Source organism: Heterodontus francisci, chromosome 23, assembly GCF_036365525.1.
Source record: "Heterodontus francisci isolate sHetFra1 chromosome 23, sHetFra1.hap1, whole genome shotgun sequence".
Lineage (NCBI taxonomy): Eukaryota > Metazoa > Chordata > Chondrichthyes > Heterodontiformes > Heterodontidae > Heterodontus > Heterodontus francisci.
Window position 1 is genome coordinate 19643871 of NC_090393.1, and position 20810 is coordinate 19664680.

The window sequence follows — 20810 nt, forward strand, 5'->3', positions numbered from 1 at the left end:
GCTAATAGAGCCAATACTTCCTCCTTTACAATGCTAATTTGATCAAGTACATCACAATCCCTTTCCCTGATCACTACACCTACATCGTCCTGCTCCATAGTGAACACAGATGAAAAGTAATTGTTCAAAACCTCACCTATGTCCTCCAGCTCCCCACACACATTGCCTTATGATCCCTAACGGGCTCCACCTTTCCCTGGTTATCCTCTTGCCCCTAATATAATTATCAAACCGTGGGATTTTACTTTATCTTATCTGCCAGCGATTTTCCATACCCCCTCTTCACTCTCCTAATTACTTTTTTTTTTCCAAGTACTCCTCTACACTTTCTATACTCCTCTAGGTCCTCCGCTGTTTTCAGCACTCTGAATTTGCCATGCACCTCCTTTTTTTTCCTGGTCTAATCCGCTATATCCCTCGACTTCCAGGGTTCCCTTGATCTGTTGGTCCTACTCTTTCACCTTTACAGGAACATGCTGCACCTGAACCCTCACAATTTCCCTTCTAAATGACTCCCATTGGTCTGATGTAGACTTTCCTATAAGAAGCTGCTCCCAGTTCACTTTGGCCAGATCCTGTTTTATCATATTGAAATCTGCCTTCCCCCAATTCAGTACTCTTGTTTCCAGTCCTTCTATGTCCTTTTCTATAACAACCTTAAATCTTAGTTATGGTCACTATCCCCGAAATGCTCCCCCACTGCCACTTCTACCACTTGTCCAGCTTCATTCCCTAGGATTAGGTCCAGTACTGCCCCCTCCTCTTGTAGGACTCTCTACGTGCTGGCTCAAAAGGCTCTCCTGAATGCACTTGAAGAATTCCGTCCCCTTTAAGCTTTTTGCACTAATACTATCCCTTCTAATATAGGGGAAGTTAAAGTCCCCTACTATTATTAATCTATTGTGTGTTGAGGCAGAAGACATTGGGCATATGCTTAATTAATACTTTGCATCTGTTTTCACAGAAGAGGGATGAAGCATTGTAGCTGAGGAGGTGTGAGAAATATTCGATGGGATAAACAGTGAGGGAAAAAATATTAAGGCATTTAGCATCCTTAAAAGTGGATAAGTCACAGGCCAGGATGAAGTGTTTTCCAGACTGCTAAGGGAAGCAACAGAAAAAATAGCAGAGGCTCTGACCATCATTTTCCAATTCTCTCTGGCTACAGGCATGGTGCTGGAGGACTGCCAACATTGTACTGTTGTTTAAAAAGGGAGGAAGGGATAGCCCAAGTAATTACAGGCCAGTCAGCTTAGCTTTGGTGGTGCACAAATTATCGCAAAATATTCTGCAGCACAGTGTAAATCACCATTTAGAAAGGATCAATCAAGGACAGTTAGCATAGATTCATTAAGGGAAGTTCGTATCTGAATAACCTGATTGGGATTTTTTGAGGAACAAAGAGGGTCGAAGAGGGTACTGCATTTAATGTAGTCTTCATGGATTTTAGCAAGGTTTTTGGCAAGGGCCCACATGACAGACTGGTCAGAAAATTAAAAGCTCATGGAATCAGAGGAAAAGTGAGAAGTTGGATCCAAAATTGGCTCAGTGGCAGGAAACAAAGTTATGGTCAATGGGTGTTTTTATGGCTGGAAGGTTGTTTCCAGTGGGGTTCTACAGGGCTCAGTAGATCCCTTGCCGTTTGTGGCATTTATCAATGATTTAGACTTAAATGCAGAGGACATGGTTAAGAAGTTTGCAGATGATACAAGACTGGCTGTGTGGCTGATAGTGAGGCAGAAAGCTATAGATTGCAGGAAAGCATCAATGGACTGGTCAGGTGGGCAGGAAAATGGCAAATGGAATTCAATACGGAGAAGTGAGAGGTAATGCATTTGGGGAAGACCAATAAGGCAAGGGAATACACAATAAATGGGAGTATTCTGAGACGTGCAGAGAATCAGAAGGATCTTAGAGTGCACAGACCCCTGAAGGTAGGACAGCTAATAAGGTGGTATAGAAGGCATATGGGATATTTTCCTTTACTGGTCGAGGCCTAAAGTATAAAAGCAGGGAGGTTGTGCTGAAAACATTTAAAACAATAGTTAGGCCACAGCTAAGTACTGCGTTCAATTCTGGTTCCAATACAGGAAGGAGGTGATCGTACTCAAGAAGATACAAAGGAGATTTACAAGGATGTTGCCAGGAATGGAGAATTTTTGCTATGAGGAAAGATTGGATAGGCTGGGGTTGTTTTCTTTGGAACAGAGGATGTTGAGGGGAAATTTAATTGACATGTATAAAATTATGAATAGCCTAGATAAAATGGATATGAAAAACCTATTTCCATAAGCAGAGGGGTTAATAACTGTGCAGGGGGTGGGGGGCATAGATTTCAAGTAATTCGTAGAAGGATTAGAGGGAAGTTGAGGACTTTCTTTTTCACCCAGAGGTTGGTGGGGGTCTGGAACTCACTTCTTGAAAAGGTGATAGAGGTAGAAATCTTGATCACATTTAAAAAACACTTGGATATACACTTGAGGTACCATAGCCTAAGAGGGCTACAGATTAAGAGCTATAAAGTGGGATTAGGCTCGATAGCTCTTTTTTGGCTGACACAGACACAATGAGCCAAATAGCCTCCTTCTGTGCTGTAAATTTTTCTGCATTTCAAACCTGGGAGCTTTCTGGTCGAACCATTGAACTAATTGGAGAGATTTACTAAGTCATTGAGATGCAATTTTTTAAATAAAATATTTAAAAATATTAACATTTTCAGCTTTAATCTGGTATATAATAAATGTGGAAAAATAATGGAGTTATTTTTAGCCAAATCTTCAATATAATTGTTTTTGCCAGAGACTGGTACAAGAATCACTGCTTGAGGGGACCACTGGCAGGAGAGAGATTGGAGCATAAAAATGTCAATGCCAATCAATTCATTGATGAAACACCACAGTTTTGTTTTAAAAACAGTAAACAATATTTGAGATATATTCATCAGGACTGGAAAATTTTATCAAGTACCTCAAGGTAAATTAAATTCCATTTGTGATTAGCTAAAAAAACTCCAGTTGGGCAACGCCTCTCCCTTCAACTACTGGGTTGCTACTGTGATTTCGGTAAAGGACATGTTTTTCTTAAGCAGATATGTTTCATTGCTTTTTAGGATTCATTAATTTTGTCTAAATAAAATTAATGTTAATAGATTTGTGTGTGCAAATTTAATTCAAGCTTTTTAGTCAGAAGTGCAAGTATCCTTTCTCTTCTCTCCTCCCCCCACTCCTTTTCCTTCCCACCACCCCATCATTTTTTTTCACCTGGTGTTCTCCAAGCTATACACCAACTGCAACTGAAGTGGCAGATAAGCCACATGCAAAAAGGGCTCCAACAACACGGCTTATAACAGCAGTACGATGTAGGAACAACAGGCTGGTGGTGACAATTATAACTATTGCTTTGTTCCTCTCTCCTAATGTGCAGAATTTATAAAATATATAGACATAATTTCAATGTATCTAGATGGTTTTTGAAATTTTTTTTTAATACAGCCAAGGAAATTTCAAGAGATCACTGTGATCCTGTTAAACCTGTATATAAAGAGCCAGATATACCATGGAGAACATACTGTACATTATCTATTGCATAATCATATATTCAGCCAAAAATAAGCCTAAATAAAATGCAAGTTTTAAAGCAGCAATCTAGTCTTGTAGAATATTTTGAGAGCAGCATTGAAGGAACGTATAACATTATATGAATTAGTCAAATTATTCAAATCACCATCTTGTATTCAGGATTTCTGTATTATACTGTACCCAGTATAGGGGGTTTCCATACAGTAAGTCTCAAAACCATGGCCAGAGCAAAATGGCAGTTGCAACATCCAATAATGCTCAAGATTTAAAAACTATACATTCTGGAAATGGAAGGCAAGATCATGGTGGTTTAATGAAACAATTAAACATACTGAAATCAGTTTTAAAGCAAAAACATGCAGAAACTTACCGTCAGTTCAAAGATATCCATGAAGACAGAATGGCCTTTGGGAGTTTTCTCGTTCAAGCCTGCAGGAGACCAGATCCAATAGATGTAAGTTCCGTCGGAGCAGAGATGGACTGTAGTCATATTACTGCCAACTGGGAAGTGATTTGGTGGCATGGACACTATCTGGGACACCTGAACGGAGAGTAAACAAAATGGTAAAACAGTGTGTGTCTCGACCAGCCTACAGTACAACTGCTATTTGGAGAAGTATAGGACTTACGAGTTTGAAAGAGTTTACCGAATGGCAACGCTAAAGAATTCCTTAAATATGTTACAGGGGGTTCTAATGCTGGCTCACTGCATACCCAGTGATTAATTTACAATAAGACCAAGTGATGGCAGCGCTGGAAGTGCATGTGTGGATGCTCAATGTGATCAGGCTTAGACGAGAGTCCCTCTATGGGAAAACAACTTACAGATGCTTGCCATCAAGGCTGACAATGGCCATTTGGGTGATGTACAGTCCCCACCACGTAAAACTTCCAGGTTGCAATCGCTCATTTCAACCAAAAAGCAATAACCATTGGCAATTTCCATTCGCAATTTTAAAGTTGCTAGTTATAGCACCTGAAGTGCTCCATATAATTCAGGCAGAAACAGCCATGCTTACTCACTACTGGCAAGGGTTCACAGTCAGCTCTTATTTCAGAAACGATTAGATTCAAGGTTCAAGCTCCGGTTAGTGTTCAAGTTGGGCATTTACTGCAAACGGTGAAGTTCAAAGTTTGCATTATTTTCATGTGCCAATAGTCTACACGTATTATAAATCTAGCTTGGTAATAAAAAGCACCACCCAGATCAAATAGTAAAAATCTTCAGCCAGAAGTGCAAATTGGATGATGCATCTCTACCTCCTCCTGAGGTCTACACCATCACAGTCTTCAGCTAATTTGAATCACGCATGATATCAAGTAGTAGCTGAAGGCACTGGATACAGGAAAGGTTATGGCTCTGACAACATCCCGGCTGCAGTACAGAAGACTTGTACTCCAGAAATAGCTGCACTCCCAGCCAAGCTGTTCCAGTACAGCTACAACACTGACACCTACCTGGCAATGTGGAAAATTTCCCATCTATGTCCTGTCCACAAAAAGGACAAATCCAATCCACCAATTACCACTTGATCAGTCTACTCTCAATCAATAGCAAGGTGATAGAAAGTGTCAGTGATAATGCTATCAAGCAGCACTTACTCAAAAACAACCTGCTCACTGTTACTCAGTTTGGGTTTCGCCAGGGCCACTCAACTCCTAACCTCATTACAGCCTTGGTCCAAACATGGACAAAAGAACTGAATTCCAGAAGTGAGAGTGATTACCCTTCACATCAAGGCAGCATTTGACCAAGTGTGACATCAAGGAACCCTAGCCAAAATGAAGTCAATGGGCATCGGGGGGAAACCCTTCACTGGTTGGAGTCATACCTAGCACAAGGAAAATAGTTGTGGTTGGTGGAGGCCAATTATCTCAGTCCCAGGGCATCAGTGCAGGAGTTCCTCAGGGTAGTGTCCTAGGTCAACCATCTTCAGCTGCTTCATCATGATCTTCCTTTCATCATAAGGTATATTCACTGATGATTGCACAAAGTTCAGTATTATTTCCGACTCCCCAGATACTTTAGTCTATGCCCACATGCAGCACGACCTCGACAACATTCAGGTTTGGGCTGATAAGTGGCAAGGAACATACATACGTACCACAAATGCCAGGCAATGACCATTTCCAACAAGCGAAAATCTAACCATCTCTCCCGAAAATTCAATATTACCATCACTGAATTCCCCACTATCATCCTGGAAATCTACACTGATCAGAAACTTAACTGGACGAGCCATATAAATAGTGTAGCTACAAGAGTAGGTCAGAGGCTGGGAATTGTGGCGAGTAACTCAGCTCCTGACTCCCCACAGTCTTTCCACCATCTACAAGGGGCAAGTCAGGAGTGTGGTGGAATACTCCCAACTTGCCTGGGTGAGTGCAGCTCCAACAGCACAAGAAGCTCAACACCATCCAGGACAAAGCAGCCCGCTTGATTGGCTCCCCATCCATCAACTTCAACATTCACTCCCGCCACCACCGATGCACAGTGGCAGCAGTGTGTACCATCTACAAGATGCACTGCAGCAATGCCATCCAAACCCACAACCTCCACCACCTAGAAAGTCAAGAGCAGCAGATACATGGGAACAGATGCAAGTTCCCTTCCAATCATCCTGTCTTGGAACTATATCACCTTTCCTTCAATGTGCTGGGTCAAAATCCTGGAACTCCTTTCCTAACAGCACTGTGGGTGTACCTACACCACAAGGACTGCAGCAGTTCAAGACGGCGGTTCACCACCACTTTCTCAAGGGCAATTAGGGATGGGCAGTAAATACTGGCCTTGCCAGTGGTGCCCAGATCCCATGAACGAATGTAAAAAAAAAAATTCCCAGTGGTTATACAACAGTTTGCCACTTTCCCATCAGGTTGACACGTCATAAATCAGAGACGACAACATTCATAGTGTTACCACATTATATCAGCCATCACGCACAATGGATAAATCACGTTTGCACAAACTTGCCTGCAATGAGCGGTGGGAAGTGTTCCAGAAAGCGTCTAGTGATAAAGGAATTGTACCCCAAAAGAGTGAACAGCTTCAGGAGGAATAGAGTAGGGAGAAAATTGACAAGAAAAAAAAATGATAGTGCTACATTTAGTGATAAGAAATACAAGTTAACAGTTCATATACACAGTGGGGATACTAGGGGCTTGAAAACAAACAGCACTGCGCACAGATGAAATTTATTTTTTTGTAACAAGCTTGTTACTATCTAAAGAACATATAAAAGAATGAGTTTTGTGAATAGACTGTATGTGCAGGTAGGGAAGGGATAAACTCAAGGTTCAGTATCATTCCACTTCACTAAATCAAATTCTAATGATTTACAGTTTGTAGAGTTGCAAAAGACCAATTATGAAAATTCTGAACATATAGATGTTCGATGTTTTAAACATACTGCTCTGTGCTTCTACTGTACTTTGCAAACAATAAATAAGATCACCGAGTGAATATGGTTGAAATAATATGGATAGAACTGAATAATGGTAAGGGTAGAATAATGGCAATGGCAGCTAGTTACAAATTGCTTTGAACTACCAGCACAGATAATCAGACAGACAGGGAGCCGTCTGGACAAAAAGGATAACATTGTCATGTGAATCAATATGTAACTTCAACACCTCAGAGTTTTAATGAACGGATTAGGAGCAAATGGAGGAGTGATGCAATCATTCACTCAACGTGATCCAGGATTGATGACAGCTGCATCTGCGACTGGAAGACTGGCAAGGACGATGTCAAGATGTCACCATCTGTTCCAAGCCTAATCTGGCAGCTATGTCGCTCAGGATTCAACGAGCTCTGTCAGTGACGGTCCTACAGAGCCACTCCTGATGATGGACGTTGAAATCCTCCAAAGTATATTGTGCCCTTTCTAGCGTCAGTTTTTCTGCCCAGTGGTGTTCAACATGGAGGAGTACTGATGCATCAACTGACTGAGTTGGGGTAGGTGGCAATCAGCACAAGGTCTCCTTGCCTATGTTTGACCTGAAGCTGAGATTTCATAAGGTTCAGAGTCTCGGGGTCACTCCCAGTCAACTGCATATCACTTTGCCCCAATCTCTGGTGGGGGTGTCCTTTCGGTGGAATAGGACATACCCAAGGATGGTGATGCAGGAGTGTGGTTGATCGGTGATTCTGAAAGTATGATAATGTTAGACTGTTGCTTGACTCCTCTATGAGGCAGTGCTCCCAACTGGTGTGGCCCATGATTCAGGTAGCAGTACTGTCACCAGAGTCAGAAGTTTGGGGGATTCAAGCCCCATTCCAGAGACTTGAGCAGAATACTGAGGAACAGCTGCACTGTTGCCCCTTCAGGTGGATGTCAAAGATGCAAAGTATCCCAAGGCACTATTTCAAAGAACAGCAAGGGAGCCCAGGCCAATATTTATCTGTAAACAATCATTAAAACAGATTATTCGGTCATTTAACTCATTACTCTTTATGGGACCTTGTTGTGTGCACAATGAATGCTGTGTTTTGTGCATTACAACAGTGATTGAACTTAAAAAGGACTTAATTGAGCGTAGAACACTTGAGATGTACGGAGATCATGGAAGACGCTATAGAAATGCACGTTCTTTGGCACCAGTCCCCAACGTTAGCGAGGAGCATTTTGCAATACTGAGTGAGTTGGATGTGCTTTTGTAGAGTTCTAAATCAGCGGCCATGCCGCAGCCAATTGGTCAGTCTCGTTTTATTCTTATTCTTTGTAGCAGTTTGAGACAACTGAGTGGCTTGCTAGACCAAGTTACAGAAGAATTAGGAGTCAACCATTTTGGTGTGGGACTGGAGTCACATATTGGCCTGACCAGGCAAGGACAGTAGGTTTCGTGCCCTAAAGGACATTGGGAGACAAGTTAAGCTTTTATGACAACAGCATCATGGTCACTTTATTCCAGTTTTAGCACTTGATGCTACAAACTCTCCATTTCCTCACCTTCACCTTCCACCCAGATACTCTCAGGACTTTCCATAAAACCAAGTGAAAGCCCTGTATTGGGCAACCCATGACGCAATAACTTCAAACAAATTCCTAAGCTGCTTTACAAGCATTCATTCCATGGGTGTTTTGTGACAAAGAATCGATTTTCCACAGTATGCACAGTACAGAGGGCTGCAGTCCCTTAGAAAGCACAGAAAGAGGCCATTTGGCCCATCGTTTCTGTGCTGGCTGAAAAATGATCCACCCATTCTAATCCCATCTTCAGCATTTGGTCTGTAACCCTGCAGCTTACAGCACTCGAGATGCATATCCAGACTCCTTTTGAACGAGTTGAGGGTCTATGCCTCACCTACCCTTTCAGGCAGTGAGTTCCAGATCCCCACCACCCTCTGGGTGAAAAAGATTTTCCTCGTCTCCTCTCTAATTTTTCTACCAATCACTTTAAAACTATGCCCCCTCATTATGACCTCCCTGCTAAGGTGAACAGACCCTTCAGCTCCACTCTATCCAGGCCCCTCAAAAGTTTGTACATTTCAATCAGATCTCTACTCAGCCTTCTCTGTTCCAAGGAGAACAACGCCAGCCTGTCCAATCTTTCCTCAGAGCTGCATTTTTCCAGTCCTGGCACCATCCTCATAAATCTCCTCTGTACCCTCTCTAATGCAATTATATCCTTTCTGTAAAGCAGTGACCAGAACTGCACACCTCAAGTTGTGGCCTAGCCTATGAGTATACAGTTCCAACATAACCTCCCAGCTCCGGCTAATAAAGGAAAGGATTCCATATACCTTCCTAACCACCTTACCGACCTGTCTTGCTACCTTCAGGGATCTGTGGGCGTTCATTCACTCAGGAGGTCCCTTACTTCCTCTACACTTCTCAGTATTTTCCCATTAATTGTGTATTTCTTTGCCTTGTTTGACCTCCCCAAATGCATCACCTCACACTTCTCCAAGTTGAATTCCATTTGCCATTTTTCTGCCCATCTGACCAGACCATCAATATCTTCCTGCAGCCTATAGCTATACTCCTCGCTACCTACCACAGGGCCAATCTTTGCACCGTCTGCAAATTTCTTGATCATTCCCCCTACATTTACGTCCAAATCGTTAATATAGACCACAAAAAGCAGGGGACGCAGTACTGAGCCCTGTGGAATGCCACTGGAAACAGACCTCCAGTCGCTAAAACAGCCGTCAACTAACCTTAGTTTCCTGCCACTGAGCCAATTTTGTATTCACATTGCTGCATTTCCCTGGATTCCATGGGATTTTATTATTTTTTAAACCGGTCTGCCATGTGGGACCTTGTCAAAAGCCTTGCTAAAATCCATGTAGACCACATCAACTGCACTAGCCTCATCTATCTTCCTTGTTACTTCTTCAAAAAATTCGATCAAGTTGGTCAAGCAAGATCTTCCCTTAACAAATCCATGCTGACTATCCCTGATTAACCTGTGCCTTCCTAAATGACAGTTTATACTGTCTCGCAGAATAGATTCCAATAATTTGCCTGCTACTGAGATTAGACTGACTGGCCTGTAATTATTCGGTCTATCCTTCGCTTCCTTTTTAAACAGAGGTACAATGTTAGCAATTCTCCAATCCTCCGGCACCACACCTGTATCCAATGAGGACTGGGAAATGATGGTCAGACCCTCTGCTATTTCCTCTCCGGCTTCTTTTAACTGCCTAGGATACATTTCATCTGGCCCTGGTGATTTATCAACTTTCAAGCATGCTAATCCCATTAATACTTCCTCTCTCCCTATGTTTATCACATCCAATACTTCACACTCTTCCTCCTTAACTACAATATCTGCATCGTCCCCCTCTTTTGTGAAGACAGACACAAAGTAGTCATCAAGAACCATACCAATATCTTCCGCTCCTACACGTAGGTTACCTTTTTGGTCTTTTACTCTCTTAGTTATCCTCTTACTCTTAAATGTATTGATAAAACATCTTTCGGTTCACCTTGATTTTGCTTGCCAATATTCTTTCATGCCCTCTCTTTGCTTTCCTAATATCCTTTTTGATTTCACCCTTCCACTTCCTATACTCCTCTTGGTTTTCTGTAGTATTGAGTTCTTGATGTCAGACATGAGCTTTCCTTTTCTCCCTTACCTTACCCTGTAGGCTCCTTGACATGCATGGGGCTCTAGATTTAGCTGCCTCACCCTTTTTCTTTGTGAGAACAGGTTTACCCTGAACCCCTTGATTCTCCGCCCTTTTGAATGCCTCCTAATGTTCTGACACTGATTTACCTTCAAGTAAATGTTTCCAGTCTACTTTCGGTAATCACTCCTCAGTTCAGCAAAATTGGCCTTGCCCCAATTGAGAACTCTAACTCTTGTTCTATCTCTATCCTTTTCCATAATTATGTTAAAACTGACTGAATTATGATTACTACCACCAAAATGCTCTCCCACTGCCACTCCTTCCACCTGCCCATCTTCATTTCCTAAAACTATTGGGAAAAATTCTGAGGGAAAGGACTAATCTCCACTTGGAGAGGTAGGGATTAATCAGGGATAGTCAGCATGGCTTTGTCAGAAGGAGATCGTGTCTAACTAACTTGAATGAATTTTTCGAGGAGGTGACCAGATGTGTAGATGAGGGTAAAGCAGTTGATGTAGTCTACATGGACTTCAGTAAGGCTTTTGATAAGGTCCCGCATGGGAGATTAGTTAAGGTGGTAAGAGCCCATGGGATCCAGGGCAGTTTGGCAAATTGGATTCAAAATTGGCTCAGTGGCAGGAGGCAGAGGGCGATGGTTCAGGATTGTTTTTCTGAATGGAGGCCTGTGACCAGTGGTGTACCACAGGGATCAGTGCTGGGACCCTTGCCGTTTGTAGTGTACATGAATGATTTAGACATGAATATAGGAGGTATGATCAGTAAATTCGCAGATGACACGAAAATTGGTGGTGTTTTTAAATAGTGCGAAAGAAAGCCTTAGATTACAGGACGATATAGATGGGCTGGTAAGATGGTTGGAGCAGTGGCAAATGGAATTTGATCCTGAAAAGTGTGAGGTGATGCATTTTGGGAGGACTAACAAGGCAAGGGAATATACAATGGATGGTAGGACCCGAAGTAGTACAGAGGGTCAGAGGGACCTTGGTGTACTTGTCCATAGATCACTAAAGGCAGCAACACAGATAGATAAGGTGGTTAGGAAGGCATAGGGTATACTTTCCTTTATTAGCCAAAGCATAGAATATAAAAGGGAGGTTATGATGGAGCTGTATAAAACGTTAGTCAGGCCACAGCTGGAGTACGGTGTACAGTTCTGGGCACCACACTGTAGGAAGGATGTGATTGCACTGGAGAGGGTGCAGAGGAGATTCACCAAGATGTTGCCTGGGCTGGAGCATTTCAACTATGAAGAGAGACTGACAAGGCTAGGGTTGTTTTCCTTAGAGCAGAGAAGGCTGAGGGGGTACCTGATTGAGGTATACAAAATTGAGGGGCATTGACAGGTTAGATAGGAAGAAACTTTTTCAATTAGCAGAGGGGTCAATAAACAGGGGGCATAGATTTAAGGTAAGGGGATTTGAGGAAACAAATTTCCACCCGGGGGGGTTGGAATCTGGAACACACTGCCTGAAGAGGTGGTAGAGGCAGGAACCTCTAAATCCAAGTAGTATTTAGATGAGCACTTGAAACGCCATAGCAAACAAGGCCAAGTGCTGGAAAATGGGATTAGATGCTTGATGGCCAGCACAGACATGGTGGGCCAAAGGGCCTGATTGTGCTGTATAACTTTATGACTATGACTCTTTCTAGGATCCCTGCTATTTGCAATATTTGGGAATAATATGAAACCGGGTGCTACTACTCGTATTAAATTTGCTGAATTTTGAAAAACTGATGAGTAAAAAGATAATCTTCAGAGACTTGTCTGAGCAATCTAAATAACTCATCTATGGCAGATGGATTTTGGACAATATAAAATTCAGAAGTAACAATCAATATATATATATATATTATACATCAACAGATGCTTGAACAGGACAAGGGTTTGGGAGTAATCATTGGTCATATCCTGAAAAGATTTGCTCCATGTGACTGGGTTCCATATGGAATGCACTGGATTAAAAGTCAATACAAGTCGTGTTGGTCTACGGGTCAGCAGTGAAGCCAATTCTGCAGTATCACATGCAGTTTTAGTCAATGTACCTCAAAAAGCGTAGATACATGGAAAGATAGTTTGAAGGTGACGCCAGCCCTTGGGGAACTAAGTTATGAAGCAAATAACACATTTTCACTTGAAAGAGCGATCGCGTGCAGACATGATGCAGGTCTTCAAAATAATGAAAAGTCTAGATTCAGTTTAAGTAAGGAAGCTACTTGGACAACGGGAAAAGGACTGAAGACGCAAGCACAAATTCACAGACCTTGAAGCAAGGTCAGAGATTAGGGGGGAAAAAAAAAATCTTTCTCCCTTCCACAGGATAGTGGGCATATGCAGCAGATTCCCACAGAAGTTATTTGATTCAGGCATCACTTGACACCTTTCAATGGGAACTGGATCAATATCTATTGAGAAAAGAATTGAAGGTTATAAGTAGATATAAGCAGCGCAATGATTTTTTTTAAGGGGAGGTAGGGAAGGAACCTAATAATCTTTTCATTCAGGAATTGACAGATGGTATGGGGCAGAAGTCCTGATAATCATACATGGATTCTGGACAAATCAGTTTTAATGAGCTGAAGGACCTTTTTCATTCCAAACATAATTTAATTTGACACTCGAGGTAGCAGAGGATCATATGAGGTAAGTTTTTGAGCTGCTTCCCTGGAATTTTTTCAATAACAAAGTTATAGACTTCTCCATTATATATACACACCAAACATCTACTCTCCTTCAAGCCAGTACCAAAAAGGTTAGGAAAAAAAACCCATGAAAAACAGCTGAGTCAATGAACAATTTGTACATATGAAGCCATTTAAAATGTGAACATATAAATTTTCATAAAGCAAACAATGTTTCTTTGTAATCATTTATCCCGACTTTGTAATCTTAAAATTATATATTGGTCTTGGGATGTGGGCAATACTGGCAAGGTAATACATACTGCCCTTCCCTAGTTGCCCTGAGGATATTGAGAGTAAACAACATATATGGTCAGCTCTGTAAAACAACCTACTAACCCAACATCTGGCAGTTCAGACAATCAATACTATCTTTAAAGCTAAAATGTCCAAAGTATGGAAGATTCAGTTATTCAGCCCACAAAGCCCAAGTTTCTGGTGCTGTATTTTCTCTGTCAGGACTACAATGCTTCCATTGTTAGTTAACTTTTGAACTTCTTTGGCCTGTCAGATTGCAAAAGGATGCTATCATATTGATCAAAAGATGACTTGGGTCCAGAAATCGGTCTTTTGTTTTTTAAACCAATTTTTTTTCTAAACTGAATAGTGGAAAAAATATAATTCATGAACACAAGAAAGGATAATTCTTCAGGGCGCAATCTGCACTTAATGTTATCTGATATTCACTTAAGCAATAAATATTACTGCAGCTTTATGAAATCATATTGCAGTATGAAGGTTAAAATAGTTCAATTTTACATCATTGCAAACTGCAGCTTTAACATTCTAGAGACTGCAAGATGCCTAAATTTGCTTGAGGTCAGTAATGCAGGGCTGCATTTCTAGGAAAAGGCAAGATAACCTTGGAAAATTATCAGATGCAACAGTGTTAACAATATTCAACAGTGAAAGTTTAGATGATATGACATTACCTGCAAGGTATACTGATCGATCACTTGAAAGAGGTAATGAGGTTTGCTGTCAAAAGAGGCAGGGCGGTGAAGGAGAGTGCTACTGCCAAAAGCAATCCAGCCAGCTTCAAGATCATCATTGCGACAATAAACAAAACCCCTGGAGAGAAATGAAAATGGTGCGCTGATTAGGAATGGTACTGTCAGAATTCTCCCAGACGAACTCAGACAATAAATCATTCCTAGTTCCATCGACCCCAACCCCCAAAATAAATGAGTATAATAGGTAATAGCCAGCTTTAACGACCCCTAATTATCTACAAGTGGAATTAATGCAGGTCAACTTCAATGCAGAAAAGCCAAGAAGCAACATTTAGCAACCTGATCTTCAAATTATTTAGAAGATGTATCAAATGAAGATGAGTGGCGCAGTGGTTAGCACCGCAGCCTCACAGCTCCAGCGACCCGGGTTCGATTCTGGGTACTGCCTGTGCAGAGTTTGCAAGTTCTCCCTGTGACCGCGTGGGCTTTCGCCAGGTGCTCCGGTTTCCTCCCACAGCCAGACATGCAGGTTGATAGGTAAATTGGCCATTATAAATTGCCCAAAGTATAGGTAGGTGGTAGGGGAATTGAGGGAAGGTGGGGATGTGAGAGGGTAATGGGATTAATGTAGGATTAGTATAAATGGGTGGTTGATGGTCAGCACAGACTCGGTGGGCCGAAGGGCCTGTTTCAGTGCTGTATCTCTAAACATAAATATCAATAGAAAGTGACCATCTTTAATTGCATACTTCAATTTTAATACATTGGATTAGCAAAGGCAGACCATCATACTAATCAAATTTACCATTAAAACTGAACTACTAGAATACTTAACAGTACTTTTAATATAAAAATTGAGCTAGCCAATTTGTAGAAATATTGGTTATGTCAGTAAATTGTTCCCTTGCTGCAGAAAGCAAGAATGGAGCATTTTTACAACCACACATGAAATAAAAACAAGAAATGCTGGAATCACTCAGCAGGTCTGGCAGCATCTGTGGAAAGAGCAGAGTTAACGTTTCGGGTCAGTGACCCTTCTTCGGAACCCGAAGGGCTTATATGAAATGCGCAGACACTTTAAAAGGAGGAAACCAAACAAAAGACATCAAAAACATATTTGATGAGTTAACCATTTGGTGGGGGGAGAAACTTCAATTTGATTTCAATTCAACACCCACTACCACGGCTGATCTGTATCTCAACTGCAGTTGCCTTGGTTCTGTAACCTTCAATACTCTTGCTGTACAAAAATCTCTCAATTTTGACATTTCCAATCAACTTGATCTCAACAGCTTTTTTTTGGGGGGGGGGGGGGGGGTGCGGGAAAGTGTTTCAGATTTCCACTATTCTATGAAAAAGTACTTCCTGACAACACCCTAGCTGTAATTTTAAGGTTCTGCCCTCTCGTTCAGGACGTGCCCCACCATAGGAAATTGTTTCCCCTCTATCTATCCTTGCAGCTCCATAATTACCTTAAACACCTCAATTAAATCACTTTTTAATTTTCGATTCTCAAGGTAATACAAGCCAAGCTGATGCAACCAGCTCTAAACTTAACCCTTTTAGCTCTGGTATAATTCTGATGAGTCTGTACAGCACCCCTCCATGGCCAATATTTTGCTCTTACGATGCAGTATACAGAGCTGAACCTATTTGCTAATGGTTGTAACCTGCTAATATTTGGCCTATATCTGACTGGCCACAGCAGTAAAGGGGCGAAATCACAAAGGCCCCACTTAATCATTTGCAGCACATCTGAGTTTCATGCAAAGATGCTCAAAATCACCAAGGGGGTGCTGGTCTATTGGATGTGTAACAAAATAGGCTTTAGTTAGGTTTGAAACTTCTTCCCACCTAACATGCCATCTACATCTTAGAGGAATTGTCCAAACAGGGTAGCTTAAACTATGTACGGCAATGCGTTCAGTAAGTTAAACAAATCTTTAAACAGGGATTGATGTGGCACGACTTGCACCTTAAGGAGCAGATTTTGCATAGTGACCTATCTCTTCTGTCAGGAGGATCAATGCAGGCTAGGTTGGTTGATCTTTATGTATTATAACATGCATGGTTTCATTTAGCAGAGTGTCTATGAGTCCTGTAGAAGAGCTGAGCCACAGTGGGGAGCAATAATCTGCTCAGAACACAAAGCCCAGTGTTTACTAGAATTTCCTAGTGTTTTTTTCCTAAATTGTCTGAAGATTATATCCCCTGGATTTCTGCCTCACCCAGGTGATTGGATGGTTTCTGAGTTCGGGAAAAACAGTGAATGTGTGCAAAAGTTGCATCATGTCAATAAAAAGACAAACATGTTGCATCAGCTACTCTTTCCTGTCCTTTCTCATAGGTCTCGCATTACAATAGGGAAAGTTCACAAACAGAATAAAATCAAATGTAACTTCATAGTAATTCTGTCTATACAAACCTTGAGTTATTCTGATGTCACTAACTATATTTACATTACAGGACAAACTCAACCCTGGGAATGGGGGGCAGGGGGGTGGGGTCCTATGAGAAAAGGTTGAGCCAATACTCATTGGAGTTTAGAAGATTGAGAGATAATCTTATTGAAATGTGAAAGATTCTGAAGGGGCTTGACAGGGTAGATGCTGAGAGGATGGTTCCCCTCATGGGAGAATCCAGAAGTGGGGGGCACAAATTAAAGAGTCTCCCACTTAAGATGGAGATGAGGAGGAATTTCTTCAGAGGGTCGTTAGTGTCTGGAAGTCTCATGCCCAACAAGCAGTGGAGGCTGGATCATTGAATATATTCAAGGCCGAGTTAGATGTTTGATTGACAAGGGAGTCAAGGGTTATGGGGAGCAGGCACGAAAGTGGAGTTGAGACCACAATCAGATCAGCCATGATCATATTGAGATTGAATGGTGGAGTAGGCTTGAGGGGCCGATTGGCCTACTCCTGCTATTTATGTTCTTATTAACAGAAGAGACTCATTTCCAGATTGCAGATTTACAGCAGCTTATAATTTTGAAAAAAAGTTAAACAAATGACAGTTAATATACAACAGCATGGAGCCTGGTGAAGGATTGCAACAGAACACACTATCTGGTCTGATGAAGGCAAGCATAGAAATAGGTTAATTTCAGAGGGGGTACAGTCCAACACATGAAGTAACAAATCTGGAACTTGTCAATACTAGTAGATAAGCAGTGGTGCAAGTTAACTATCCTTCCGATTTGTCTTTGTTCCTACAAGAATTTAACTACTCTTTATTCTCTAGCTCATGACATAGCATCACTATCAGTATGCATGGTAAAATTGTAACAATGCACCAAAGTTCTGGGCTACTTAACCATTTCAAGAACATTAACGATGAAAGACAGCATTATTCAGATCCCATGTTTGAAATCAGTAGAGTCCATCGTGGCTGAGAGCAATGTTCCTCAAGGATGCAGTACTCTCAACAGAAGCTTTTTGGAACAGCAGCAAAGCACTGCTGATTCAGGTTATGTGGGAGACGGCAAGAAAGTGGAAATGTAAACATTCAAAATATTTTAGCAATGTTCAAAAGTTTCAAATGAACAATCGCAAGGTCAAAAAGGTATAACACCTAAATACAAGCTATGCATCTGTTGCTGGCCTGATGCATGCTGATCCACTAACAACCATTTCCCAAAATGCTTTCTATTAGTTCCACAACTAAGCTCCAAACGTTATCTTCACTAAGACAAGGACTGAGGAATGTGACAGAGGAAGCTTTACTCAAATGAGATTGGAGAAATCTAAATGTTAAAATTACTCATCTATGTTATGCATCTCTTAGCAAATTCCAGTGCCACTGAGGGGCATATCCCCCACTCTACCATTACCATCAAGCCAGGGGACCAACCCTGGTTCAATGAAGAGTGTAGGAGGGCATACCAGGAGCAGCACCAGGCATACCTCAAAATGAGGTGTCAGCCTGGTGAAGCTACGAGACAGGACTACTTGCATGCCTAACAGCGCAAGTAGCACATAATATACCGGGCTAAGCGATCCCACAACCAATGGATCAGATCGAAGCTCTGCAGTCCTGCCACATCCAGTCATGAATGGTGGTGGACAATGAAACAACTAACAGGAGGTGGCGGCTCCACAAATATCCCCATCCTCAATGATGGAGGAGTCCAGCACATCAGTGCAAAAGACAAATCTGCAGCATTTGTATCCATCTTCAGCCAGAAGTGCCAAGTTGATTATCCATCTTGGCCTCCTCCTGAGGTCCCCAGCATCACAGATGCCAGTCTTCAGCCAATCCGATTCACTCTACGTGATATCGAGGAATGACTGAAGGTACTGGATACTGCAAAGGCTATGAGCCCTGACAACATTCCAGCAATAGTACTGAAGACCTGTGCTCCAGAACTAGCTGCACCCCTAGCCAAGCTGTTCCAGTACAGCTACAACACTGGCATCTACCCAGCAATGTGTAAAATTGCCCAAGCAAGTCTTGTACACAAAAAGCAGGATAATTCAACCCGGCCAATTACCGCCCTATCAGTCTGCTCTCAATCATCAGCAAAGTGATGGAAGGGGTCATCAACAGTGCTATCAAGTGGCTCATTGCTCAGCAATAACCTGCTCAGTGACGCTCAGTTTGGGTTCCGCCAAGGCCACTCAGCTCCTGACCTCATTACAGCCTTTGTCCAAACATGGACAAAAGAGCCAAACTCCAGAGGTGAGGGGAGAGTGACTGCCCTTGACATCAAGGAAGCAGTTGACCAAATATGGCATCAAGGAGCCTGAGAAAAAACTGGAATCAATGGGAATCAGGAGGAAAACTCTCCGTTGGTTGGAGTCATACCTAGCGCAAAGGAAGATGGTTGTGGTTGTTGGTGGTCAATCATCTCAGACATCACTGCAGGAGTTCCTCAGGAGGCCCAAACCGTCTTCAGCTGCTTCATCAATGACCTTCCCTCCATCATTAGGTCAGAAGTGGGGATGTTCGCTGATGATTGCACAATATTCAGCACTATTCGTGACTCCTCAGATAACAAAAGCAACCCGTGTCCACATGCAGCAAGACCTGGACAACATCCAGGCTGTGGCTGAAAAGAGGCAAGTAACATTCGCGCCACACAAGTGCCAGGCAATGGCCATCTCAAGCGAGAGAGAATCTAACCATCCCCTCTTGATTTTCAATGACATTACCATCACAGAAATCCCCCACTAACATCCTGGGGGTCGCCACATAAATACTGTGGCTACAAAGAGCAGGTCAGAAGCTGGGAATTCTGTGTCAAGTCACAACTCCAGACGCTCCCCAATGCCTGTCCACCATCTGCAAGGCATAAGTCAGGAGTGTGCTGGAATACTCTCCATTTGCCCTGCAAGATGCAGCTCGACACCATCCAGGACAAGGCAGCCCGCTCGATTGGCACCCCACATTCACCACCTTCAATATTCACTCCCTTCACCAACGCACAGTGGCAACAGTGTACACCATCTACAAGATGCACTTTAGCAACGCACCAAGACTCCTTCCAAACCTGCAACTTTCTACCACCTAGAAGGACAAAGAAGCAGTTGCATGGGAACACCACCACCTGCAAGTTCCCCTCCAAGCCACACACCATCCTGTCTTGGAACTATATCGCCATTCCTTCACTGTAGTTGGGTCAAAATCCTGGAACTCCCTTCCTAACAGCACTGTGGGTATACCTACCCCAAAATGGACTGCAGCGGTTCAAGAAGGCAGCTCACCAACACCTCCTCCTCCTCAAGGGGCAATTAGGGATGGGCAATAAATGCTGGCCTGGCCAGTGACGCCTACATCCCATGAATGAATTTTTGTAAAAATTGGTAAACTAACAACCACTTTTCAGAAAACAGTCTTTTTAGTTTCTCAGTCGGGCAGTTCTTCGGGATGTTGCAGCTAGACATACAGACTGCAATCTGAAAAATTATCTTGCACAAATATAATGTTGCATGTAGCCAAACCATTCAAAACAGATGGTTGTTTGATTCCCAGCCAATGTGCGCGCGTCGGGGGGAAGGAAAAGAGAAGGAGGGGGGAAGGAAAAGAGAAGGAGGGGGGAAGGAAAAGAGAAGGAGGGGGAAAGAAAAAGAGAAGGAGGGGGGAAAGAAAAGAGAAGGGGGAAAGAGAAGGAGGGGGAAAGAGAAGGAGGGGGGGGTGGGGAAGAGAAAAGAAGGGAGACAGATAGATATTTGGGCATTCTAGTACATGCATATCTAAAAGGTACATGAGCAATGCTGTGAAGCGATAGTTACAACAAATAAGGTGTTGGGTGCATTCGTAGGACAATTGAGTGTTAGGCAAGGTTTACTATTCTGTACTTGAACAAGATCTTGGTCAGCCCTCACATGGAAGATTGCTTACCCAGTTTTGATCTTCTCACATGGTGGGTGACTGAGGCTTAGAAAGGGTGCAAAACAGAGCCAGTGGACTAATTCCCAGTATAAAACATCTAAGTTATCAAAATAAGCAGAGAGTTGAGACTCTACACATTAGAGTAGTGTAGACTTAGGGTTGATCTGATTG

General features: G+C 42.4%; 1 protein-coding gene across 1 annotated transcript in view; it reads right to left on the minus strand.

The window, feature by feature from the left end:
• Window positions 1-20810, minus strand: part of LOC137382906 (probable E3 ubiquitin-protein ligase HECTD4) — a 361123-nt gene that overhangs the window by 215858 nt on the left and 124455 nt on the right. Inside the window, exons 6-7 of the mRNA XM_068055483.1 lie at window positions 14289-14427; window positions 3949-4119 (exon numbers count right to left, since the gene is read on the minus strand). Of these exons, the coding sequence (XP_067911584.1) occupies window positions 3949-4119; window positions 14289-14427 (310 nt within the window). The remainder of the gene's footprint in view (window positions 1-3948; window positions 4120-14288; window positions 14428-20810) is intronic.